General features: G+C 43.2%; 1 protein-coding gene across 1 annotated transcript; it reads right to left on the reverse strand.

Moving 5' to 3' along the window:
• Window positions 1-409: 409 nt before the first annotated feature.
• Window positions 410-25,162, reverse strand: NDP (norrin cystine knot growth factor NDP). The gene is made up of 3 exons (XM_036880896.2): window positions 24,891-25,162; window positions 10,587-10,967; window positions 410-1,645 (listed from the first exon to the last, which is right to left on the reverse strand). Exons 2-3 carry the CDS (start codon window positions 10,758-10,760, stop codon window positions 1,418-1,420), a joined length of 402 nt encoding a protein of 133 aa, XP_036736791.2. The 5' UTR covers window positions 10,761-10,967; window positions 24,891-25,162; the 3' UTR covers window positions 410-1,417.
• Window positions 25,163-26,651: the final 1,489 nt, after the last annotated feature.

The following is a 26,651-nucleotide window of genomic DNA, read 5'->3' on the forward strand; positions in this document are numbered from 1 at the left end:
AGCCCCATGAGCATTTGAGTAATGCTCAGGAGTATCATTGGACCTGGAGCACCAGACAGTCAATGGCAGAGAAACAATTGTTAGTGAACTATTTTCAGACTTGATTTATGGATACTTATCCTCTTCTGAGAAAACTGAAGAGATTAAAAAGGAGATGACTACTCTATTTCATTCCGTGGTGCCTAAGGAATGCATCAGATTTTGTGCTCATTCGGTAAGCTAACTTCTGAGCCTGAAAGCCGCATTTCTAAGCCCCCACCATGCTAGGACATTGATGTCAAAAAATGCACCCCTCATCCATTCTAGAACCCTATTGTCCTGTTTTTCAGGATGCCTCCCCCTACACCACAGGGGATGCATCCCGATTGGATATTTATTCAGAACAAGCAATACTGACATAGTCAAAATGTTGAAGATACTCTTTTTATTTCACAACATGAGAATAACTCAAAATCTGAGCCACAAGGACCAAAATATATTTGAACAAAATGTTCAAAAGGTGAGGCAGGCCACCGTTTTGGCAGCAAGCTTCACATGGGCAGGTGGATGTTAGAGGATGATGTCCGTGACATGGCTAAAGCTAGAGCCCACCCACAAATAGAGTCATACTTAGTTGTCCAATTTGCATGCATGAGTATTAGTGCATTTTCCACGCCACTAGTACATATATGCCTTTTTCAAAGTCAGTGCAGGATCCGTGTTTGTGCAGGTCTTTTAAAGTCTGCTCCCTTACAACATTTTACCATAATTTATGTGAGAGAGCTTTTAGGTGGCAAATTCTTTACACCACCTTTACTTCTCCAAAGTCATTTCTGAATATAATCACAGCTATCAGGAGTTCCAACATTACATACGAGAATCCATTTGTTAGTGATTTGAAAGTCAGTTAGCTGGCCGTGAGTGAATCTGGCTAAACATGTTCACGTGCTTGGTGCCTGGAATGGGAAATTTGTAGTCTTTAGCAGCAATGGCAGCCTTAGACTGAAGGACAAGATGAAAAACACCCAGATGATGTCCCAGGAAGAGTTGGGCTTTCCTGCTTTCCAAAGCGAATGCTTCCCTCATTTGCACCAAACAGTGACAGCCTGACCCACTCTTGCATGGGAGCCCACTTTTCCCATTAAAGCTGAATTGTTGGAAACCCAGACAGCATTCAGCACCAAGGGGGGAAATGCCTGAATCTGAAAAGGAACCAGAGGAATGGTACCAGGGAAAGGAGATGGGAGTGGGAAACAAGTTCCCAGAGTATCTCTCTGTCAACAAGCATGTAGAGTCTTTGTTACCAGAAAATGCAGAATCCCGTGGGAATTGCTGCATCTTTTTTTTTTTTTTGCCTTAACTCTTTTCTTGCCAGGCTAGTTGAACTGCCTCAGCAACGGGGTGGTTGTCCCATCCAGAAGCTACTCCACAGCAGGCCTCAGGAGCTGCACTCCTCACAGTGACAAGAGAGGATGTACCGGTAGGTGGCCGTGAGTCGCATGCCCCCTGAGCAGCGCAGCCTCAGCGCCTTCAGCTTGGAGGTCTGGGGCCGACAGCAATGACAGGAGGAGCGGAAGGGCTGCTTCAGGACAGTGCTGAAGGACACCAAGGGCTCAGAGCGTGAGGCCTGGCTGCAGTGTCCCTCACACCTGGCCAGAAGCACCATCTGCAGAGAAAAGAGAAGTCGTTATCCTGTGGCGATGCTGAGACCTCAGCCAGTCCCAGCAGTGGCCTTTAAGAGGCCCTAACACTCTTTGCCAGTTCCTGCTGTATTAGATCGGTGGCTTTCAACCCTGATTCAACCATTGGAATCACCTGAGTTGCAGGGGGTGAAGGGGGCGCCAGAGGGGCCGTGCCCCCATCTTAGACCCAGTGAATTAAAATCCTTAGGGAAAAAGCCCAGGCGCTCATGGTTTTCAAAGCTCCTTGGGTGTTTCTGAAGTGCCCCGAAGGTTTAGAACCACTGGGTGAGGCCCACTACCATGATGTGCAAAGGAAAACCAAAGAGCAAAAGACATTTCTTTGGACAGGCAGTCACCTACCATTGGCTCACTGTCAGGTCTATCAGTCTCAAAATGCAGGAAGTCATTCCAAAGCAAAATCAGGGAGTATATGAAGAATGACTGTAGGAGAAAGGAATTTGTAAAGTGCAGGGAATTCCTAAAGAAAAAGAATATGGTTTCTGAAGAAGTGAAAAAGGGTAACCTGAGTAATACTTAGGAAGAAATACTGTGGGCACTACAACTTGAAACAAGAGAATCAAGTTGAAACGGGGTACATTTTGGTCCTGGGCATCACACTTCTGGGCTTATACATTGAAGGAGCCTGAGCTTCGTGCAGTCACATCTTCAGAGTCATTTAAGGCAAGTATTAGGATGCGTTCCTTCTGACCATCGTTATTTCCAAAGGTAAGTTAGAATGATAATAAAGTTTGGGCTGAAGTAACAGAGGCTGTGTGTTCTCCATAGTGGCTCTCCATGTGGCTTTAGTAAACCGACTCCTTTAAGAATCTGATGCCAACTGCCAAAATTATCCCTAGAACAATGGACATAAGTGCCCATTCTATTCTACCTAAGAGGATGAGGCAAAGGCTCATTTACGTACCCGATACATAAATCCCAGTATCCTGGGAGTGGCAGTCAGGGTGGGTAGCTTGATTCATTAAGCTATAGAACCCTAATATGCAGTGGGGCACAGAGGGTGAGGGAAACCTGACATTATGGGTCCATGTTTATGTGGGAGGGTCTTGCTTAGTGAATTTCATATCAAGTGATGGAGAAAAAGTTGCCCTATAATTCCAGAACCAGCAAGAAGAACATAAAAAGTGGAACTATTTGAATAAAAGATTAAAAGATACCTATATATGCATGAAAACTGTTTGACACTTACCTTGTGCTATTTTGGGAATTAACAGTTATTATTAAAAACTCGCCAGCTCTTATCTCTGACATCATCCTACAAGACAGAATTAAATATCCAAGGAATAAAAGAAGGAAATGCATGCCCATCTTTCCAAAAGGAAGAGAAGATGACTTCTGGTAATTATAGATCATTAATGTCCTTATCAGAGAAGATGCTGGGATGAATCCAACAATCTCTTAGCAACCACCAGGAGAATGAGACACTACGAAATAACCAGCACGGCTGCTGAAGAATAACTTGGACTAGACCTACAGATTTGTTTTCTCTGAAAGATCACAGAAACAGAGAGAACAGAGCAACCATAAGCTGTTTTGATTTTACTGAAGTTTTAATTCTATCCTGCCTGCTTTTTACATTGATTAGCAAAACAAACATGATCTGAAAATAGGTCTTGAGAGATGCTACCATAGGTTAGTAGTACATGGGCCAGTCTTTGGTGCCCACCCTGTCCCTCTAATGAGAGAGAGAGTCCGAGGTCTTCTCCAGTCCCTCTTCCCCACACCGGCCAGTACATGGGAAGAGCTCTTTGACCTTTCATTTTGGAGGAGTGCTCAGGTTGCTCATCTCCAATGTGGGTCATCTATTAAGACAGATTAAGCAGTTATTCAAAGAATCACCTCCCAAAATGAAGTCTTTAGAGATCTGGTTTCAGCCTGGATGGATATAGTGAACCTGTGCCTACAGACTTACTTCTAAAGGGCAAAGACATGGTGATGCATCATACCCAAATGATAAGCGTACAAGTGAACCCAAGGTAGACCTTGAAAGACCAGGCAATTATTACTGTCCAAAAAGAGAGCAAGTCAGCAATGGAGGGTTATGTGTAGAAGAACTAAGTTGATATTGATTTCACTAAAAGTTTTCAGGGTCTTAAGCTCCACCTTCTGCTCATTCTGAAGGACAATAACTCCAGCACAGAAGACCCTGGGGCCACTTCCAATGGGCCCCTCTTCCACAAGGTAAGGAAAATGCACAGACATGTACAATAAATACCTTCACTTACATCTGCTCTCATTCTTAGCACCCACTCTCTTTTCTGATCAAACTTAATTACTTAGAAGTCCATGGAACTGCCCTACATTTCCCTGCTGCTTACCATTGTTCATGTATTTCTTTTCTTAGGAATGTGCTTTCCTCCCAGCTCTGCTTAATGAAATCCTATTGCCAAATTCAAACGCCCTCTCCTTGAAGAAGAGACTATGAAACAATTATCAACATATGTACACAAATCCCCTCTCTGGAAGATTTCCACTAAATAGATCCCATCTCAAAGCTGGAAACTATACCCTAATCCAGCTCTGTTGTGTGTGTGTGTAAGAGAGGTAAAGAGGGGGAGTTTGTACGATGCATAAACGAACATGACTAAGGAACGAGAGGGGTAAATATCAGCTTCTCAGGTTAACTGTTGCTAGTCCACATTTTAGTCTCTGCCATCCCTCACCTGTGTTACAAATTCAATAACCATCTTCTGACCTCTTCCAGACCAGAGCTTCTCAAACTGTAATATCCATGTAAATGAGGTGGGGATCTTGTTAAAATGTAGACTGTGATGGAGCAGTTTTGGTGAGGCCAGAGATTCCATATTTCTCATGAGATTCTGGTTGCTGTCAGTACTACTAGGCTCACATCCACACTTCGAGAAGCAAAGCCCTGGACCTGTTAAAGCTTGAGAGGCCCTGCTCAGGATGGATCGCTAGGTGATGATCATTTAGCTAATAATAATAATGGCAGCTAACGTTCACTGGGTGCTTTCAGCACTTAATCTCATTTAATCCTCATAACCATCCTTTGTGAAAGGTACTATCATTATCTGCACTATGATTACAGATGAGGAGACAGTGGCTATAGAGAGTTTAAGTCATTTGCCCAAACTCACATATCTCGTTAAAAGCAGAGCCAGAATTGCACCCAGTTCTGTCTGAAATCAATTCCCTTGTCTAAACCATTTTAATATCTTGCCTCCTGATATTAAGATGTTTTCCCGAGGCATCAGCCAACTCATGCCCTTCTCTAATTTACTTTGACCTGCCTCTGGGAGCCTTAACCGTATTACGATGGTACATGTCTGACCTTTTCCTTATGGGTTTCTTGGGACACGTCATCACCACCTCCACGTTTTTATCTTCTTAACCAATTCATCCTTCATGTCAATAAATCATTGATGCCTTAAAAAATCAGCTCACTTGCCAAAACACATTGGCCCCCAGTTTGTGGTCAGCACACTTTCTTTATGTTGGGGTGACTTGGCTGTGGGAGGACTCCGCATTTTGTACTGCATGCAACTGCTCTTAATGGAGGGCATCCACACTGCTCATCAGCAAATGAGGAAATGAACTTCTTTTGACCAACGTCCCACATGGGGCTTCGCTGTTAGAGGAGTTTCTTCAACAGTTGGTTATTGCTCCTACTACCTTCTATTGATTTCTCACAGCTTAGGTTGGTGATAGATACATGTTATCTGCCTTTGGTCCACTTTAATTTTCACTGTCTTAGGTTCTCCAACCAAGTGGCCTGATGCTAGGAAGCTAGGCAACTTCTCCGGCAGCCCCTCTATGTTCCTCCAACCTTAGTCACTTGGCTCCAGTTGGATGTGAAAGCCAGTTCCTTCTAATATGAACAGAGGTGCTGGGTTCACAGTGTTTGTTCATGGATAGGCTCCTTTGTGTTCTAATCTGATGTAGGCAAAGAGTAATGAAAGATCCTTGGCTAATAATAAAAGAATAGTGATGATGATAACATATACTGAACATTTCCAAGGCTCCAGGAACTGTGCCAAGCCCTTTGTATGCAAGTGAGTTCTTAACAACCATTTCCAAAAGTAAATGCTCCCCATTTTACAAATTAAGAAATTAAAAGTCAGAGGATAAGTTACCAGCCTGAAGTCACACAGCTGTACAATGGAGGGCCAGAATTCCCACTAGGCCATGACAGTCAGCCTGTCAAGCCTTCAGGTTTCATATGATGCTCAAGGTGTTGACGGCTAAGTTCAGGCTACATTGTAAGGGTTGTAGCCAGCTGTGATTCCTCAGTCTGGCCCAAGGAGTGCACCAAGACCACTGGCCCCTGCCCACTCTGGTGACCAACCACAGTTCTTCAGCACTTAACCTTTTACTGTAATACACAACTATCTCCTGGGGTAGAGAAAACCCACACACAGGTGGTTTGCATCACCTGTTGTTGAAAACCTCTCACCACCACCAAAGCCTCTTCCCTCTCCTATCTTGTGGAGCCCCTGCAAATCCCTCACACAGGCCATGACTGAGTAGATGTCTCCATCAGCATCAGAATAGAGACCCACCTGTCCCGTCCTAGAATAGGGTTTTGGCTATTTCACCTCAACTGACTGAGAAACTATTTTTCCTTTTCCTCAGCAACAGACACTGCGCACCCGTCATTCCATGGCACCCCTTGGAGCACCTCTCTCTCCTCAGGAACAAGGTTCACCCATGCTTCTCCCATTCCTTCTCTTACCAGCACCCTCAGTAAATGACTGTTCAGCTCATCTCCAGGGATCCAGGTCCACCTCCAAACAGTGTGCTGCGCTGAGGGCGTCAGGGAATTTGCAATCAGGAAATGGCTGCACTGGGATGGGGTAGGGTGGGAGCTCTGCAGACTCCAAATGGAATTCGGTGCCCAGACTGATATGAAGTACCCTTTACACAGAAAACTCTTCCCTTCTCTCTCTCCTCCATTTTCTTGTAAGTGTTACGAGTGAAAAAACTTGTCTTTTTCTTTTCTATTTTCTGCCTACAGTACCTACCACAGTGCCTGTACGTAGCGCACATTCAGTACAAATTTGTTCCTTTTTTTAAAAAAAATCAAGTCACATCTCCCTAGTAGTTGTGTTATAAACTACAGGCAGCCTTAGGAGATGGCTTGGGGACCCTAACCACTCCCACCCAACCCCCAAGGCTCAGCACTTGGCATGCCAGGTCCCTTTTTGTCTGAGAATTGTCCCAGGGCTTTTCCTCCTGAATCCTCCTCCTCCGTCTCCTTTGTTGCTGCTCCTGTGGCCCCTTAGAGTTCAGACAACCATATGCCCTGGTTCCATGTCTCTGGCCTGGGGCCACCACTCCCACTCCTCACCCAACTCAGACTTCACAGGCCTTCCCACTGGCTCGCCTTCCCAGCCTCAGTTCCAAATCCAGAATTTGCTCCCCACCAGTCCCTCCTTCCTCTACTCACCTGGTACGGGAGGTCTCACAGCAAGATCTGTTTCTCTTATACTTTTATCCCCCTCTTAGCACCCAACATGGTAGCTTACATTTACTGTGCTCTTCTGCACACTCACCCCACCCCACCAGGTCTCTGTGTTTAACAAGAACCACAGTGAGGCTCATTTTCCTAAGCCCTTAAGGCTTTAGAAGATCCCAACAGTTATTGAGGTCTTGGTAGTGACTGAAATAGAAAAGTGAGTCTAAATACCTGTCTAGTTTAAAACTTCATCATCAAGATCATATCATTTATTAATGTCTATTATATGCCAGACACTGAGCTGAATGCTTTACAAATCTTATCACCAATACCTGACCCACACTTGTAGGTAGACAGCATTAGCTCCATATCACATGGAAGAAATTGAGGCACCAAAGAATTATTTCACTTTCCCCCAAATCACCCACTGGGCACGCACTGTGGAGTTGGAATTCAAAACCAAGTCTCTCCCATTTCAAAGTCTGATATGCACCAACTCCTTTAAAACGTCCATAGCATCTCATATCCACTAACCACTTACCTTTTGACTTTTTCTCTACAGCCTTTACTCACTTAGAATTTCGGGACAAGTGTCAGTGAACCTGCCACTCCCAGGATCTTTTGTATCCAATTCTAGGAGGCGTTCCCACCAAAATCTACCAGGTACATCCTGATCTGTGTCCTCCTTGGTGGACCACTGTGGCCAGTCCTTTCTGTTTGACTCCATCAAAGCCCCTTCCTGAACTGGGAACTGTGATGGCAGGTCCCTAGGGCTGGCCAACTGCAAAGTCAGGGTTGGTGGGAGCAGACAGTTTCACAAAAGGCTCCCAGAAATGCTTTCACTACTATTTCTGTTTTGTAGAAAGATTGCTGAGTATAGATCATTATTTCCAGACAGTCAGAAGTTGAGCCTGGACTTCTACATAGGGGCTTCTACGTTCTACTTGCATTCTTCCAATATGAAGATCCAAGTAGTTGAAAGATGAATGCACGGGGCAGACATTGCCAGTCCTGGGCTAAATGACATGGAGCAATCTACTCAATACTTCTTTAGGATTTCCATTTTCCTTATGGGTAAAATGGGAATGGGAGTGATTTCCATCACAGGTTTGTCGACAGTGATTAGATCATATATTATGAGATGCCTGAGACATATTAGGTGTTCGAACAGTTGCCTTCTCTTCTCTGAGCCTCTTCATCTGTTTTCCCAAGGCCACACACCAGATAAATGCAAGTTGGGAAGTATTAACAATTGACAGGCAAACAATAGGCATGTGTCTAGTAAAAGACTGGCCTTTAAACACCATGTTGAGGGAAAAGTTTTGCAAAGAGGAAAAATTTACCCTCTTCTTATAAAAACCCCTGTTGGCTCTTTTCTAGACCCAGGAAGAATGTTTTATCCCAGCTCTGCAAAGATGAACAATTTCGTTACTAAGACTAGTTAGAAAAAAGACCAGTCTGAGTCTGTGAGAGTTAAGAATTACAGGATATTTCAAAATGAAAAACAGTTTGTGTTCCTGGATGCACAGAGAAAAATCTAATCCAGAAAAGGTCTGGGTAGTTGAGATTCTGCCAGGCATATCTTAAGGCCAAGGAAAAAAGGTTTATGATTACAAGCACCATTTACATAAAACTATTGCTATATTTGGGGTAGTTTGGGATGTTTGAAAACAGATTGCTCCCATGAAATTACAAACATTTCTCCTACTATCATAATTTTGTGCTATTTACCATAGCATTCTGGAAGAAACAGAGTGAACATAGGTGGGCTACAATCTATTTCTAGGATTCATGTGAGTTTTTTGGGCTTAAGTTAATGACATCTCCTCTTTGACCTTCCCTTAACAAATGTGATAATACACTCCTCCATCATTTCACCAAATCTTTCCAGATTGTTTCTTAGTTTTATGAGATGCTCCTATTTCTCTGTTCTTATCATCACATCAACACTTTCTGTGAAATAATTTTAATTCCTTTTTTTTTGTTTTGCTTTTTTTTTAAGAATCATGTTTATGGAGGATAACTCAACAGAGGGAGAATATCTATGAATAAGAAACACTAAATACTGCTGCTACCCATAGGGGAAAGAGACGAGGAGCTAATAATTGCTCCACGCAATGTCACTCAGGCCTACAATTTCTGAGCAATCACATTTGTAAGAACATATCCCATCTTTTCAATTTTTTTCAGTTTTTCTTTTTCCTAAGAAGGGATTGCAACCCTGCAAAAAAATGTAAGTTTGTCTGTTTTATTCCTTTTTTAGCCTACAAGTACAAATAAGAGCCAGAAGGATTTTCTTGGGTAAAAACCTTTTTTCCCATGGTCATACATCTTATTAATACGATAGTTAAAGTGATTCAATGCAAATTCTGATTCTCCCCAAACTAAAACAAACCATCATCATTGAGCTATAATCAGAGAAGTTATGGGAATTTTAAAGGCAGGCAAAAATTGTAATGTTTTTAAATGGAGGGTAGACAAACTAACTTATATGGTCTTAATTCTAGTGGTTGATATTACCAAAACTTCTTAATTATACTGATAATTTAAAAAATACTTGCCATTTTTTAAACATATGAGAATGTTTAAACGGTTTTAGTCTCAGGATTAAAAATGAAAATCTCTGAGTTCAGGCTAAACAAATTCTTGTTTACCAAAAGTGGGCAAATTTCATTCATGTGACTAGAGGCAGTGACTGTCATGAGAATTCTCATTCTGAGTCTGTCCCTCCCTGCTATGTGCCTCCCTTCTGAGTGGTCCGTATGGCTGGCCACTCTGAGTGGCCTTGAAGCCTGGTATTCCTTCATACACCTTGTCTCAACACTGAGACATAACTTGTGTAGGTTGCCTGTGCAAAAATATATAACCAAGTCCAAACTAGAATGATTTGGATAATCAACACAAAAATGATAAATGATCAAATTGCTATTTACCTTTTGAAATCATTGTAACAGAAACACAGCAGGAGGAGAAAGGCTGTGACCTTTCTGGTAGGCTAGTGACCAACTATTTTAATCAGGAACCCCTTTGAAAGGCCTCCAAAAAGGACACTTCACTGCCCTTGCATAGTTCTTGCATTTGCTTCCTCTTTTTTGCTGGTGGTTGTAGAAGGAATTGGGAGAACCTCGAGATTCCATTTTTTTCTCTTGAAAAGGGACAACTACTGCTCATAAATCACCCACCCAGGGAGGAAACACACCACTCCTACGTTGTGTTTAGCAACGATTTTATTGTGAGACACTTCTAGCCTCTCCTATTGCCTTTGAGAAGCACAAAAAGAGAAAAGCTGGCTGGGTGTGCATGTGGTCAATTAGACAGCTTTACTGATAAGAGTGCAAAGCATGATGGGAAACCCTAAAAGCATGATTCTCCCACAAGCCATGTAGCTTAGGTTTGGGCTACGCTCATAGTTGTCCATCCCTTGACAAAGGAATATGGCTTCTCTCCTGTTTCTGGAAGTAGTGCTACCCTCACAGAGATCTTGATCTTACCTTTGAGCTGCACTTGTACAATGGGTGACTTATAGAATCGACATAGTGGTGTCTCATGCAGCGGCGAGGGTCCGAGTCCATTATGAATGAACTGTCCGTTTTGCTGTCTGTATCTCCCATTAGAGCCAGCAGGGAGAGCATAGAAAAGGATGCAGCTAGTACATGATTTCTCATTGTTGTAGGGAAAAACTTCTCAAGAAGAACAGCAGAGGGAGGCAGAGGACTAAAAATTAGAAATGCCTTCCCCTCCTAGGACCCAGTTCCTTCCAAGGAAAGGGCAGGATCCGGCTGAAGCCTTCTGGTTGGCATTGTCCTTTGTATGCTGGAGTTCTGTCTTACTCTCTTCACTTGCAATCCATCATCTCAGTGTCTGCTGCACAGCTGAAATGAAAACAGAAATTATTTTCACCAGAAACAGTTACCCAGAAAAACTAGTGGAACCCAGGAGGTACTGAGTAGAATTTTCCATGTCATTTTGAGTGGAGCATTTCAGTTTTGAGAGTGTCATTAGCATAAGCTATCATCCATTCTGCTCCCCCTTCCCGCCCTCCATAGCTTATGTTACATGTTTATAACCATTTGGAGGTGGACACAATAGTTTAATGGAAGCACATGTTGACTTTAATTGCTGGAGTCCATGTTCCTAGGAGCAAGAATAGTTTAAACCCATGGTAAAGATTAAACATGTGGTTCTGGCCAGAGCATAACTGAGTTGGGTGGTCTCATCCTTATCCCTGGCTGGTGGGGGCAAGAGGGTCTATTCAGTTTCTCAGTAAGCTCTAGTGTCAATGTCAGACTACAGGGCTAGAAGAGGAGGCAGGTCAGCACTGGCACAGGCCATGTCCCATGGGAAAGAAGTACATTTTCCATTTCCAAGTCCATACCCAACCAGCCACCTAGGTTTCCACTTTTGTGCTCAGGGCTCATCCTGTTCTGTTTTGTTTTTTTAAGACTCATGCCGGCCAGCATCAGTGACAAACTGCATTTGAAATATACATTTTACTAAGCGGCCTCCAGTGTAGTTAAGGCAACACATGTGAATTTGCCAATACAGTCACATATTTCTGCAGAGCCCTGTAGTGTGAGCTCATGTTATAATTTGAAAAAGTAAGTGTTAATTGGAGCAGAGAGTTACCATTAAAATGGGATCAGGCTATACTGGTTTTCCTGAAATTTGCTTTGTTCTTTTGACCATATACCTCTCGGACAAAGGACTGGAGTTCAGAGATCTCCCCAAATCTCCTCTCTAACCGCCCCCAGGCATGGCCACCACTGATACTTTATATCAGACCAGAAGAAAGAAAGGATCACAAATATTTTCAGACATTTAGGAAAATTGCGGGGACCGGATGTTACATCCCAAACAAAAGGAACATAATAATTAAAGCTTCAGAAAAACTTTCAAAGACATTTCAGATAAAAGTTTGATTATTTTGTTCATAGTGCAACATTTTTTAAAACTTTCTATTCATGGACACTATTCAGGGCAAAATATTGATAAAATCAAGTTTAGTAGTTCAAGTCCACATAAGTCAATTAGTTTAGCTTTAGTAGAGTGGCCCGGACCAACCTAGGCTCAGTTACCTGTTGTGAGTGGGGGGCAGTGGATCCCAAGAAGAAAACATTATGTGACAAAAGGTTCTTTCAGAGTAGAGCAACCTTGGCAATCACAAGACCACAGAGCATGGGTTTCAGAGAAGTCCTATAAGTTGCAGGAAGGGCAGGACCAGTAATGAGGGGACCCACCTGGATACCAGCACTGCCATTAATTACCTGGGGGCCTTTGCACAGATCATTTAAACTGGTTCAGCCCCAGTTTCCTCCTCTGTAGAGGAGGGGAGTTGGGAAAAATGGCTTCTTCAGTCCCCTCTAGCTCTAAAATGCCACCACCTGATACTTATGAATTCAGGTACCACCATCTCTACCATATGCAGAAGATAATTCTAAAGTTGAGGAAACCATATTTTCATACAACTTTGCTCCACTTTCCTCTATGTGCACACTAATGCTAATGGCAACATCTCATTAAAATTGATCAAGTCTAAGCCTAAAGCTCAAGACTGGCAAAGGATGCTGAAGAGCATTTCTTGTTTTCTTTTCAGTTGCACAGTCTAGGTTTTCCTATGTACGTTACAATGAAATGCACCAAGACTTTGGCTCAAAGAGCCAGAACTTTCTTGGGTTCCATGTTCAGAGGCTACAATATTACTGACCATTTCCTGAGTTTCAATGTGATTACATTATCCCAAGTGGTTATCTGTCTCTTTGAAGCCTTAATTAGTCTCAGAAAGAGAATTTACTAGATTTCTCCTTTCACCACTCTGGTCTATTCATATTTCCCCCAGGAGTCAATGGCAAAGGGATGAAGGGAAAAGTAGACATTCAGTCCTGGCCTTTGCTCTCCACTGCCAGCAACTTCTCTTCAGAGCCATGGCCAGGAAGTATGGTTAAATGAGCAAAACAAATGAAAGGAAAACATGAACAGCATGATGGCAAAAAACAAGCAACGACATCAGTAACAAAGCCCTATATTGTGTGAATATATGGTCCTATTTGTTGGCATTTGCCTTTTCTATGCAGGAAAGGAAATATAAAGGGCCCTTAGCCATAGAAGATGGGATCCTTCACTCCTGTAAGATAAATGAAAATTAAAGTACTTTGAGAAACTTAATTCAACTAGATTTACAAAGATTCCAAAGTTTGATCATGCACCCTACAGGCAAGGCTATAGGGAAACAGGCCCATTTTGAAGACAAATTAATTGGTACAAATTCTGTAGAGGTTGATTTGACAATATGTACTAAAATTGAAAATGTGTATACATTTAGACTGGCAACTCCACTTCTGAGAATTATCCTTCCGTGCGAGCTCATACATGCATATGGTTATTCACTACAGCATTGTGTCATAGCATAAATTTGGAACAGCACAAAATATCCATCAGTAAGTAACTACTTAAATATGTTATACAGCATTCACATGATGGAATACCATGCAACTATATAAAGAAGGATCCAGAAACTTTACTAATTTGTGTTGAAACAGGGAGGGGTAAGAATATATGTGTTCATGTGTATTTACATAGAGAAGCTCTGGAAAAATACCCAAGAGACTATACAATTAGCTATCTGCAGGGGTCGGGGGACAGGCATGGGGGAAAGACTTGTCACTATATACCTTTTTTATTTGTAGATTTTTGAACTTGTGAATGTATTACCTACCCATAATTTCATTAAAAAAATAACACTTTTTCTTTTCAAAGTTTGGCTTGAAAACAGTAATTAAGTCAATGAATGTTTAAAGTTTGTGCCAGTCTGAGTATTTTAATAGTATCATATTTCTATTTCTTATAAATATGGGAAGACATGCTAGTCTATTTTATTAATTAAATACTCCTTCAGGGAGACCATTTAGTTCTTGTGCACTACTGCCACCTAGTAGCAACATCATGAATTGCAAGCACAGTTAAATTCTTTTTTTCCTGAAAGGTGAGTAAAAGCTTTTGCAAGCAAATATTGTGAAGTTTATACGGACAAAGAGATAATTAATGTGTCACAAAAAGTAACTTAATTGTCTTTATTTATTTATCATTTTCTCTTTAAAGATAATCTAAACTCAGTAGTAAAAGCGTATACAAAAATGACAGAGGGAATGTTGCTTCACCACTAATAAGAAATCAATTTTTCATTTCAACACATCAGACAGCATGAAAAAAATTTGGGGGATTTTATATTAAACTCTGAAATAAGAATGCAAGCAGTAATGTAAATATGCCACAGAACTCAAAGGACCCTCAAAACATAAAGGTAAGCGTCCGGCAATACAATACTGGGATTTCTGCCTTAAGCCTTTGAATTGAATGAACCAATACTGAAATAAACATAATGCTCAAGAAAAGGGCATGTTGAGTCAAGTTGTCTTAACATTGTATTGGTGAGGGCGTGCATAGGTCAGAGTGAGAGGGAATGTGCAGAGTGAGAGGGAAGCGCTCCCAAAGAGGAAAGTCAGGAATGAATGACATTTACATCATTTGAGGTCCCTGCTTTACAGCAGTCTGGGGGTATCTATGTCTGCCTTGTAGGAGCTTCTGCCATTTTCTCAAAATCAAATTAATTCCAACTTGTTTTAAGTTTTTTAGAGCCACGTAGCATAAAATCGAATGCTGCCTATTGAGGCTTAAAACCTCAGCCCAGTCAATGATGGACTGAATAAGGACATGACTCTCTTGCTGAACTCAGTAGCTCAGGGGCTGCTCCGTGCTGTGGGTAGAGTCTCTGAGAACGGGACTTGGCCGACGTACAGAGCCCGCATTCTCATGGCTCCAATGTGGAGCCTCTGCCAGCAGGAGAGGCACGCAGGCTGGCGTGCCCGACTTTGGAGCTACCCTCCAAATGATACCAGTGGAAAAGAACAACTGGTGCCCAGATTTCCCCACCTGTCATCCTCAGGGAAATAATATAGGAGAGCTTACAGTGGGCCCAGCCTCCTGGGTGAGAAATGGTGTTGTGTCCACAGACCAGCTCACTCTTGGACTGACCTTCTGCCTGGCAGAGGGTAAAGCACTGGTTTCATGCAAGTTATTCCAGTGACAGGCTAACTAAGACAAGTGGCATGTGCCAAGAATGGTCTTATTCTTGTCCTGCCTGGTGGACAAGGGAGGGCAGTGCTTCAGTACCCATATATCCGCCCCCTTAAGCTGTTTTCAGTACTAATATATACAGGTATTGCCCTCCTGTAGCTTCTTTCTACATGTATTTATTTAACATTATTCATCGAGCACCTACTATGTGTCTCCTTTTACTTGGAAGTTCAAAGTTAAGGGTCAGGGGAAAAGATAGGTGCTACACCAGTTCCCTCTTCCAGCTTGCTGCATCCACAAAGAGTCTTTTTACCCTGGTAATTTTTTAGACACACTGATAAGCTCCCTCAACATCTAACTCATATCCAACATGCATTGCATCATTTCTAAGAATATCAGGTCAAGTAGATAAAATGTAATGACTTTGGAATGGTGTCAATGTAGACAGAATTACTTGATATTTACTATAATTTAAAACAACCATATCAGGTATGAGTAAGGTAAGGATGGCAGAATATAGAGCCTCTCTCAAAAGAGTTGCAAAAAAAAAATCAAAGATTTAAGTGTGGAAGAAAGCTTGCCACTAGATAACACTTTGTACTAAGATTAGAAAAGCAAGAATCTCTAAGTCTAATCAGAGAGTGTGAAGCGCTAAGTACCCCTTCCCAGGAACTCAAATAATTCCAATTGGATCTAGTCAACTAGATGCCTCGGAGAGTAAGTCAGATGCCTTTTCCCAACGCACTTAATTTATAAACTGTAAACAGCATGTTGGATTTTATAAAACATTCCATGTGTTCAGTGAATGATTTCTGATAGTATTCCTATGTGCCAGCACATCAGTAGCAGCCAAGAAGCCAAGCCCAGAGTGACCCAGAGGCAGTAGCCTCCAGCCTGCCAGCCCCAGGTATCTGCAAGGATGGGCAACCACCAGGTCAGTGGGAAGGGAGCAACTCCTGCCCCTGTTACTTCACTGTGTCTACAGTCAGAGGTGGGGAGGGTATGAGGCAATGCCAGCCCCCTAGTGCCACCTTAAGAGAGAGAAGGGCATACCCTTACAAATAAACAGTGGTCCTCCAATTCTCAGATAGGACTTGGGGTTCTCTGAACCTGCACTACTAGCCAAGCATGGCCAAACTCTACAATGGCGGGGAGAGAGGAAGAAACAAGATGGCAGGAGCAAAAGGGAAGGAGAAAAAGTGAGATATAACTGGGGAAAGAAGCAATAAATCACAATCCTCGGGTAAATAAGGGTGTAAAAATGAAGGGGTGGGAATACATGTAATTTCTGGAGGTGAGCCAACTGTCAGGTGACGTCCCTGTGTGTGTATCCTTAGGTTGGATAGTTTTACTGTCTGGGGAGGGACTGCTGTAGGAGGACTTGACCTTGAGGCTGAATAAAACTTAAAGTCCTGATTTTCAGGAGATTCAGAGGAACCTCTTGTTGTTATCCAAACTCCCACTTACATACAACTTTCATCTCTTCAACCCCAAATCCATTTCTAGCCTATGTTGTTGGTGCCCCACATCCCGGTGTTTTGTACTTATTTGTCAGAAATATTGGATAACTATTCCACTGCATTCTGAAACCTGAAGAGCATTCTCCTGTTGCCTGCTCGGGTGGGTGGAAGGCTGATCTGAGGGGCCTTGAGCTCTGAACCCTACCTTCTCATCATTGGCTGAGCCATCTTGAATAAGTCACTTGCTTTCTCTGGGACTCAGTTTTCTCATCTACAAAATGAATGGATTAGTCTAGATGCTTCTATGGTTTTATCCATTTCTAATATCCTTTAACTCTACCCAAGCTTCTCAGGACACAGCACCTGCTTTGGGGCCACAAATTCCCCAAAGCAGTACTACAGAAAGATTTCCTTCCTTACTCAAGAAGTTAATGATTGCAGAAGAGTCCAAACAAGTTCTAATGTGGAGCTTGAGACAAAACTGAAGGCCAGAGTATAAGAATTTGCCTCTTAATGAGACCATACTGCAGTCTGAAATAAAAATAGCCCATAATAACCAATTGTCTTAGTGCCTGAATGTACTAAATATGGTTTATAAATTAACAAATATACTGTTAATAAAAGGAAGTGGTTAGCAAGGATATTTAGTCGGTTTCTGTTTCTCTTAAAGCTGTCTTAAAATTTGTAGTGTTTCTTTCCAGTCTCCACCAAATGGGTAGAGGAGAAAGGCTAGTGGTAGTCAGTCATGGTAGAATGATGATGATATAGGCTAAGTTCAACCTTTCTGCACCTTTCCTATGAATGGACCTTATTCCTAAACTGAGTTTGAGCCACAGATCCTCAGTGGTGGGGCCATTTGTGATGCACCGGTTCAGGATAGAAGAGCTAAATTGGCTAAAAGAGTTGTCTTCTCTTCAGATATAGAATGAATAAAGTCCTAGTGGTGAAGATCGAGGTACTCGGCTTGATAAAACATCTATGGAAACTTTGTGCTGGTGGATGCACATGCCTGAAGCTCTGGGCTGTTTGGATCCCTAAGAGTTGCCCATTGGGTATGGCTCTTGGGTCCTGTGCTGGGCTTATGTGGGCTTCTATGGTTTCTATGGAAAGACTCATTCTGAGTTTTTAACCATTGACATAATTAACTGACTTCCAGAATACAATCCTTGCATAAATTGGAAGTGCCCCGAAGTCTGATTACCCATGTTTCAAGAAGCATGATACAGTTGAAATCTTTTCCTCTGGGGGTTTGGATTATTTCTGTAAATCGACCATTGCACTAAATGCTATGACTGATACAGTGATAAGCTGTCAGAAAATGCTTACAGGTTGTCCTTTCTGCACTGCCACAAATCAACAACAGCCCTAAATGGAAAGTTCCCTTCCATCCTTTCATCAACAGGGAATAAAAGCAGGGAGAGAGAAACCGCAGAAGAAGTAACAGAACAGAAGGAAGAAGGATTATTTTTATCCTCCAAATCTGCCACCACCCTTTCAGCGATTTCAAATAGCACAATTTCAAAGAGGGAAGGTTCCCTTCATTTCGCCCACTCTCTCTCAGGGAAGGGGGTTTCACTCAGAATGAGACACTCTGCCACACACCCTGTGTAAGACCCTTTGGGAAAAAAGCAGGGGAGTTCTGAGATACCCAACCCAGGGGACTCAGTCCTGTTAAAACATGAATGCATGCTCTCCCCGTGGAACAGGAAAGGTGGCCAGGTGTTCTGGGGACCCTGGTGCTGATGTAATTTGACACTTGCTCTGCCCCTGGACTGCTGACACTGGTATGGCCTTAGGGGAAGAGAGGTGACCAGTGTGAGCTCAAGGTACAGGCTCCCTTTCACTCTGGAGCCAAATGAGTATGTTGGCTTTTCTTCAAAGTGTCCAGCAAAGTGTTTCCAAAGCGGTATTTGAATCTCCTCACCCGCACGCAACAGTGTTTTGGAATGGTGGGTAGTGATCTCACCTAACAGCTGTAGAGCCCTTAGTTAGAAATGGGGCATAAACAATAGGAGCAACTCAGTCTTTCCAGTTCCCATTCAATGTGCCTTTCTGCCCAATGATGGGATCGTAATACTGAATTCAATCCTGTTGCAATCCGGTGCACTCACTGACGCAGACCTATGTCAAAGCGGCAGGGTTAAAACAAAATCACATAGAAATACGTTTCCCTATATTGTTAATAACTGAACTGATTAATAATAGCTCTTGGTTTTCAGTTTTGTATTTTGTTTTGCTTAAACCCCGGGCACTCCAGCTACATCTTCTGATTGCCAGTTCTGCTGGAGTGATTCTATTCTGCTGCCTTTGGATATCGAGCCTCAAAAGAATAATAATGTAAATTCTGAAAAAGGAGTAATTTTCCATAATTCAGAGGAAAATCACAGCAATGTAGCAAGTCCTGAAATATCACTTCGTGTTGTAGAGAAAAATTGGACTTTGATTAAGGATTGGGTTTCTTTGATTCTTTACGTCCACTGTAGGCATTGTGTGTACCTATATTTTACTCAAGAGTTGAGGATAGGGGATATTTTTTTCACTTGAGGAGTTGACCTCCATTTCTAGCATCAAGTAAAGAAGGCAACTTTTGCATTCAGACTCCTCTTCCTGGCAGGGAGTAGTTAAAATTAATGGAAGCTTCTCTTTCTGCAGTTGTGCTATTTGAAAATCTGCAGTGGCAGATTTTGAACATCAAAAATCATCTTTCCTCCTTCCCTTTCGTTACTTCTCCCATGACCTGCTCTCTTCTTATTTATACTCCCTGCTGATGGGACGATGGAAGGGGACTCCGTGTTTAGGGCTATTGTTGGTTTGTGACACTGCAGAAAGGTCATCCCCAAGCATTTTCTGACAGCTCGTCAACGTTCTTGAATGTATTAACCTGTTGCCCTTTCATTTCTAAAGGATATGGCAATTGGGTGGATTACAGCTTAAAAGAAAAAGCTGGGATTGAGCCAGGTTTTGGAAGAGGGAAAATTGTCTGACAAATTCTTAGCTGTTGGAAGAAAAAAGAAGGAGAAAAGAAAAACATATCTACTGCAAATCTTATAGAACTAAGTTTAAAGCTACTACTCACTGTCCATGTGCAGATTTTGACATGAGGGTGAAATGCACCCCAAGTGGATGAATTTCTGATTATAATCACTGAGGATATATTGCCCACTGAAGTTACCCATTCTTTGAATTTTCTGAGTCAGCACTCTTGCTAACAAGAAAGTAGTTGTTCTAGACTGTGAACCCCATCCAGGGTGTTACACTCTGACTATTGAAAAAGGGTCCAGAGGGTGCGACTCTTGGCAATACGTGCTCTCCTGTCAGACTCGGAGACCCTCTGCTGAAGGGGACGGTACGCATGAATGGCACCAAGCAAACTGTTGCCAGACACACAAGAGAAAAGCCTTGCAGATGTGAGGGCAGCTGGCATCAGAAACAATGCCATAGGCACAGTCTTCCTCAAAAACTCCAGTGTGTGGGTGTGTGAATTTGCAGCATGCGACCTGCAGAGCCAAGCCAGCATGCTTTTGGGACCAGCCTCTCCCACCCCACTGCACACACCTGGGGGTTTCCAAAGGATTCTCTGCCCTTCGTTTTCTGCGGGAATCAAGCACAGAAATACATGGCTGCTGATCTGATGGGTGAGGAGTGGGTACTACCAGCTGGAATGTTGCCACTGGCAGGGGCAAACAGGATAATAGGACTGCTCTTAATGTCCTCCCAAAGAAAACCTTTGATGGACAAAAGAGTGGTTGTATTTTTACCCTCTCCCTTCATGCTGCCAGGCGGCTTTAAATAGATCCTCTAGCCTAGGGACTTGTATGGAATAATTCATATTAAAACCCAAGAAGTGGCAGAGGGGGGACTTGGTTTTTTTCCTCTCTTTCTTTTCTTCCCCCTTCTTGTTAAGTGAGCAGGAAAAGACTCATTTTCATTCAGCTGTGTTAGATTTTTCCTTTCGGGTCTTTTAATGAACTTCAGCCAATTTGGAAAAGACTTCCAAAGCCCCCAGGAAAATAAAAGGAATAAAAAGTTTCATTGTAGATTGCTCTTCAATACCTTTTGGTCCCGAGGACATTAGCAGCATCTTTTAAGGATGCTGCACAGAGGGGTTCCATGAGGCTCTTAAATGGGGTGTGTCTAACTGAGAAATCCAGTTCCTTCCATTTGCAACTCACAACCCCATCTGTGTTCTGCTGTTAAGAGACAGACAGAAAAAAAAGATCTGTCCCATCTCCCCAGCCTCATGCATTTTGAGTTCGGCTCAACCCAGAATCCATTTCTCCTCTCTCCTTGTCATTAAACAGGTTTCATCAAGACATTCAGGCCCATGCCAGCCAGATTAAAAGCCCGGTCTCTCCTCCTTTTTCCCTGGGAAGGGAAGGATGTGGGAAGGTCAGAGAAAGGGGGCAGGGCAAGGCCGAAGGATCCAGGGAGCTTTATTTCAAGCCACTTGTCTCTCCCCATGAAAGAGAATAACCACATTTCTTTTAATGTAGGTCGAAGTGCATCCAGCCGTTCCCATCACATTCCCACCCCCGGCCCTGTGCCGGACATGAGCGGGTCACTGTGATGGTATGCTTGCCCTGCCAACCCGGGTCACTCCAGCCTGGCTCTCTCGGCAGCCTAAAGGGCAGCTGAGCCATGTGGCTGCTCCTCTCTGTGAGTGGGTTCAAGCTCAGGGCTCCAAAAAGCCCCCCAATCCTATCAGCCCGGTGGAGTGCTGCCAAGAATGACATCCTGGGAATACTATGGAGATGGGGAGACCTCATGGGCTGCTGCCCTGTGGAACAGGACCCAGGCTGTCTGGAAAACAGGCCAAGCAAAGAGCAAGCTCACAATGGAAGGAGCTCAGGCAAAGGGGAAAGGGGGTGGGGTGGGAGTGGTGGAGAGCAAAAGAAAATAAAAGCCACATGCCACCCAGGAAGATTCCAGGGAGGGCGGGAGGAGGTGGTGGAGGAAGGCCTTGCAGGAAATGAGTACCCAGACATGGCACTGCCAGTCTAGCTGGATTCTTTTCTGAATTAGATTATGCAAAAGAAAGCGGGGAAATATATAGCCTGCCAGCTGTTCAAAGGCTTACAACCTTGCTTTTATTGTCCGGGTAAGTTGGTGAGGTGGGGCATCAGAGGAATTCCAAACATACCATCCCAGAGAAATTTTAATATGTTCCACAGTGTCATACATGAAGAGGAAATGACAGCTGATCACAGCCAGGGCAGGCCACAGCAATCTGGGCCCTGGAGCTCACACACCCTCACACAGCCCAGTTACCCTCCTCTGCTTAACACTTCTCAGCCCTTCCACCTGCTTCCCCATACCTGCTCCCACTGGCCCAGCCAGGGCGCCTGGACAAAGGAGCAGTGACAGAATGTCATGGAGAGAGGTGAGCAGGGTTCAAAAGTGGCTGGCCAAGAAGCTGAGAGCTGGCCATGGTGAGTCAGGCACCCCAGGGAATCAGAGGCATGTTAATCCAACCACAGGGGATTATCTGCTGATAAGGGCCAAATCAAGGACTCTGGTGATGCTATATTCCGGGTTGTTTTCCCAGTAACCTACCCGAGTCAGAAGTCACAAGATGGGATTATTTGAAAGCAACACTGTGTGTGTGGCTCTGACAGAGACCTGGGTTTGGGGAACAGCTTCCAACCATTTCTTCCCAAGGGGCCTCTTGAATTTAGGCCAGACCTAGAAGTCACTGGTTTGGATCCTGAGGGTGGGACAAGAACGTTGTGGGGGATAGTGACAGCATCTTCCTCCATGCATGTTTCCAACTCAGTGATTCATCAAATGGCCCTGATGTTAGCCGCTGAGTAGGTGACTCATGGCCATCCGTGATAGAGAAAGCACGTGGTCCTTTCTGAAGCGTGCTCAAGGGAGCGGAGAAGGAATAAACTGCCCTTTTTCCAGGTTTCTCCTACCCAGGCATGAAAGAACTGGTCTGCATTAGCTATGAGTGATGTGTACCCAGGATAGGGTGATAAAGGCCTAAGGGGAATCCCTTAATCATCGATGGAAAGAAAACTCATTGATAAGCGACGACCATTTCAAGTAAATCTGGGTACCCACAGATATTTTAAATGGTTCTTTATAACAAAGAGGTCATTGACCACTTTACCCATTGGCAAAGTCCATTTCAGTTCCAAAAGCTAACTGGAGAAAGCATACAGACTGAGAATTAGGGAGTGAGACAATGGCTCATTCACCTTTGCTTCCATCAGGACTAGCATAATTCCTTAAAAGAATGGGGGAATGAATAATCATCCAGTAAGAATCACAGTACTCGAATTGTGAGTTCTCAAAATACAAAATTGCCAGCCACCACTGGTGGCTATAATTCCGACAACTCACCACATTTTTCAAGGGCCCACGGAAATAAATGAGTTGGAAATTGTTAAATGTATTGAAAAATGATTTATTTTCCCCTTGACAGTGTCCCTGGAAGTCAAATTAAGATTGAAAACTCCACAGGCACATTTCCACCTGTGAGTGTCAGCTGCTTGGTACACAGTCATCAAGAAGGCCTCAACCAGTTCTCCCCTTACCTGGACCAAATGTATTTCAAAGTAAGTGATGCAAAACGTTGCATTTTGTGTTCAGACACTTTCATACAATGATCTGAATAATAGTTAAAGAAAATTGTTTTGATTTGGCTGCTTTGTTAAAGCACCAGCAGCTTAAAAAAAAATCACTGCAAAATTGTATAGCAATAGATTCCATAGTATCTTTTCAGGCTTTCTCCAACAGTGAATACCCCAGAGTTGTAAATTAACTCATTCAAAAGCCAGATTTTCATTCAACCAATGCTTGTTAGCCTACTTGTTAGAGACAATCAGAAAAGTTCCCCATATACCATGTTCGGCTCCCCTGTACAATTGGTCCAGTGGACCCTAAAGTTTACTTTCAGAAGACAGACTGGTGAGAAGAAAAGGGGCAGATATTTGCATTGGGTCTAAACGCACAATTGAGAGGCACTCTGCAGTCCCCACTGTATTTACTTGACACCCGCAGCCAACACTGCATTTGCGGCATCTCTATGGGTCTACATGCCCCTGGGATTTAATGTTATGTGGAGGAGTAATTTGCCAAATGCCAGCTCCCTGTAATTAAAATGCACTAATATTAGAAACAGAGTGATGTTTTGCAGTACCCATGTCCATTATTAATGACAGTTACAAAGAACAGAAGATGGGACTCCCATCTGGCCAAATAGCTGCTTTTCCCACACCTGAATCTCAGCAGAGACAGGAGCTGACGTCTTTCGCCCAGGTTTATCTGGGCTCGTGGATTACAATAAGCCTCAGTTACAGGGAGTTCTGAGTCATTAATATTCTGTACACAGTCAAACTTCCCCTCCTCCAAGGAAGAGTTATGCCCAGGCTTCCTATAGCCTAATCTCTCATTTAAAGAGAGAACTTGTATTTAGGAGCTTGAAAGAACACTCCGGCTCTTCCTCAGGTGTTTGGGAGTCTTTCCTACGGGTCCTGGTCCCCGTGCTGATGGGAGCATCCTTTCCCAGTCAACACGTGGACAGGGTAGCATCAGATCTTTCTGCAGGGACAAGCCGACTTCTAAAAATAACCCTTTGCAATAAGGCCAAGGCAAACAGCATGCATTTCCTCGGACTTTTTGCCCAATCAAAATCATATAGTAAAGCCATCCTCCTCTCTCCCCGGTGTTCCTGACTGCATCTATGGAAGCTAAGTCCTTGCTCCTTGGGAGAAGAGTGCAAAGGAGCAAGATTTCCTGCAAAGCGTGACACAGAAAGCTAGAAATAAAGGTCGCCTATTGTTTGAAGTCATTCTAAGCACTCCGGCAGAGCCCTGGCAGGAGATCAGCAGCATACATAAGTAGTAATAAAAGCAAACAGTGCGCTTTTAAACTCGCAGGCTTGCCGGCAGCATTGCTAGTGTTCCCCATTGTAAAAGGGATGAGGGCGGCAGGGAAGGTACTGGGTCTCCAGGAATCCATGTCACGGATTACAAAGTTACCTCGAACTACGCAGAGAGTTTGAAAATAAAATCTCTTTCAGTCAAACCCAAAGAGATTTTCCAGCCTCTCTGTGAGGCTCCGCTGCTCTGTCACAGACTTCAAAGACCCGTTCATTTAGAAAAACACAATGCTAGCATGCTACAGATTAATGCAAATTAAATTAATGCAAATTTAAGTGGTATTTAAAGGTGGTCTCTTTGTCTGAGAGGAGGATGAAATGCTCGGTTTGGAAAGAAGTAATTTCCTAGGCAAGCCGTCAGCGCTGGTTTTCCTGCTTACCTTGGGGGAAACGCAGGGCTCCTTTCTTCTCAGACTTTTCTGAGAGCTAGAAAGAGGTCCTGTTACTTCCAAATGCTTTTGTTCTTCTGTCCCTCTGTCACATGGCTTGCCTTTTATATTTGCAACACACAAAAGTTAGGACTGTTGTTTAAGCGACACAGCGAGAGAGGGAGGGAGGGAGAGAGAGGGAGAGAGAGAGAGAGAGAATGTCAAATGGAAAAGTGCCATTGTAGTCATATATCAATCAGGCGTGCAGCCGCAGCAGCGCACTAGCAAATGGGAGTGCCACGGAATTGTGAGGCACTGGCGATCGGGGGCTCCCAGCCGCTGCCCCACTGCTCGGCTCTCCTCCTCGGAGCATCTTACCATGGGAACGGCATAGAAGAAGCAGGACAAGGAAGTTGCTTTCTTTCTTTCTTTTTTTTTTGTATTACAGAAATAATAAGGGGGCAAATGAATATTCTGGCTTTTTCTTTGGCAAGCATGTGGCTGTCATAAAGATAGGCAGTCTGCAATAAAGACACGTAGGTTTGGAAATCCAAAGACAGTGGCATTCTGTTTAGCGATTCAGCAGCAGCTGAAAGAGGAGAAGTAGGACTTAAGTAAGAGGGGTAAAGATGGGAATGAGAACCACTTCTCAGCCGACAGTGTTGCAGCAAGTGCAAAACGCTGCCCCGTTTGATGGCAATGTGTGTGCATGGCGGGAGTTCTTTTTTATTCCTGAGTTGCTCACCACTAAATGATTTTTAGCTGTGTGTACAGGATGAAATCCACAGTGGCACTCTAATAAGCACCTTCGTTTGCATCATTTAGAGCAAAGCTCTAGATCTGATTTAGAAACAAGGAGAAAGTGTAGTCCTTCACTCTGAGATGTGTGAGTCTGCACCTAACAGGTAAGGCCAACCGGCTGCAGTGCCACTAGCAGAGTGGTAGCAGAGGTAACTCTGTGTGTGGGCAAAGTGCTTGCTAGCTGGATAATACTCTGATGAGCTGTGGGAATACAAAGGGTAATAGTTCACAATTCTCCCCCTTAAAAAGCTTAAAATTAAGACAGAAGACCATCAGGCAATTTTTGCGGAAAACACAAAGAACCGTTGAACCATTTATAATTTTTGAATGTCAGATAGACCCAGCCCCAGAATCATTTGTTTTATTAACACTGATGAAGAATTAAACTGATAATAGTTTTGCAAAATTATACTTCATGGAAGGAAGAGTGAATGCAGCATAAAACTTGGGGAATTTCTCTACGGATCTCCACGTAGTAGTTGATGCTAAAACTGTACTGTTCACCTGTATCGCACTGTTTGTTATTCATTGAAACACTGATAATCACACTATTACTTATCTGTAGAACCTTTACTCTGGTGTTTACAAGAAGTGCCTGAAAATGTTCAGTGTTACCTCTATCCTTCAATAAGAAGTGCATTTTTTGTTGTTGTTCTGCCAGGAAAGCCCTGTCTACCTGAGACCAGCCAGTCACAAACAGAATCCACCTACAAGGTTAAAGGATAAATAACAAGTTCAAAGCCTTGAAAGAAAACCTGGCACAAAGCCCATGATGATATTGGCTGCATGTCTTAAAAGCAGAAGATCAAAAAGCAAATGGAAATTGGGCCTTAAAAATGGAAATAATCTGAAAGGGGAAATGACTTGTAGCTGAGTAAGAGCCATGGAAATAGTCATGAACACATTTTTTGGCTCAACTTTGTGGTGCAGATGGGGAGGGAAGATAATCACTTTGGCCACCAACATTTTCAA

Source organism: Manis pentadactyla, chromosome X (assembly GCF_030020395.1).
Source record: "Manis pentadactyla isolate mManPen7 chromosome X, mManPen7.hap1, whole genome shotgun sequence".
Lineage (NCBI taxonomy): Eukaryota > Metazoa > Chordata > Mammalia > Pholidota > Manidae > Manis > Manis pentadactyla.

Excerpts from the sequence above, each read along its gene's own strand:
- NDP (XM_036880896.2), bottom strand. The coding sequence starts at position 10,760 with ATGAGAAATCATGTACTAGCTGCATCCTTTTCTATGCTCTCCCTGCTG. Across the intron at positions 1,646-10,586 it reads TGTACAAGTGCAGCTCAAAG|ATGGTGCTTCTGGCCAGGTG; the intron begins GTAAGATCAAGA and ends TTTTCTCTGCAG.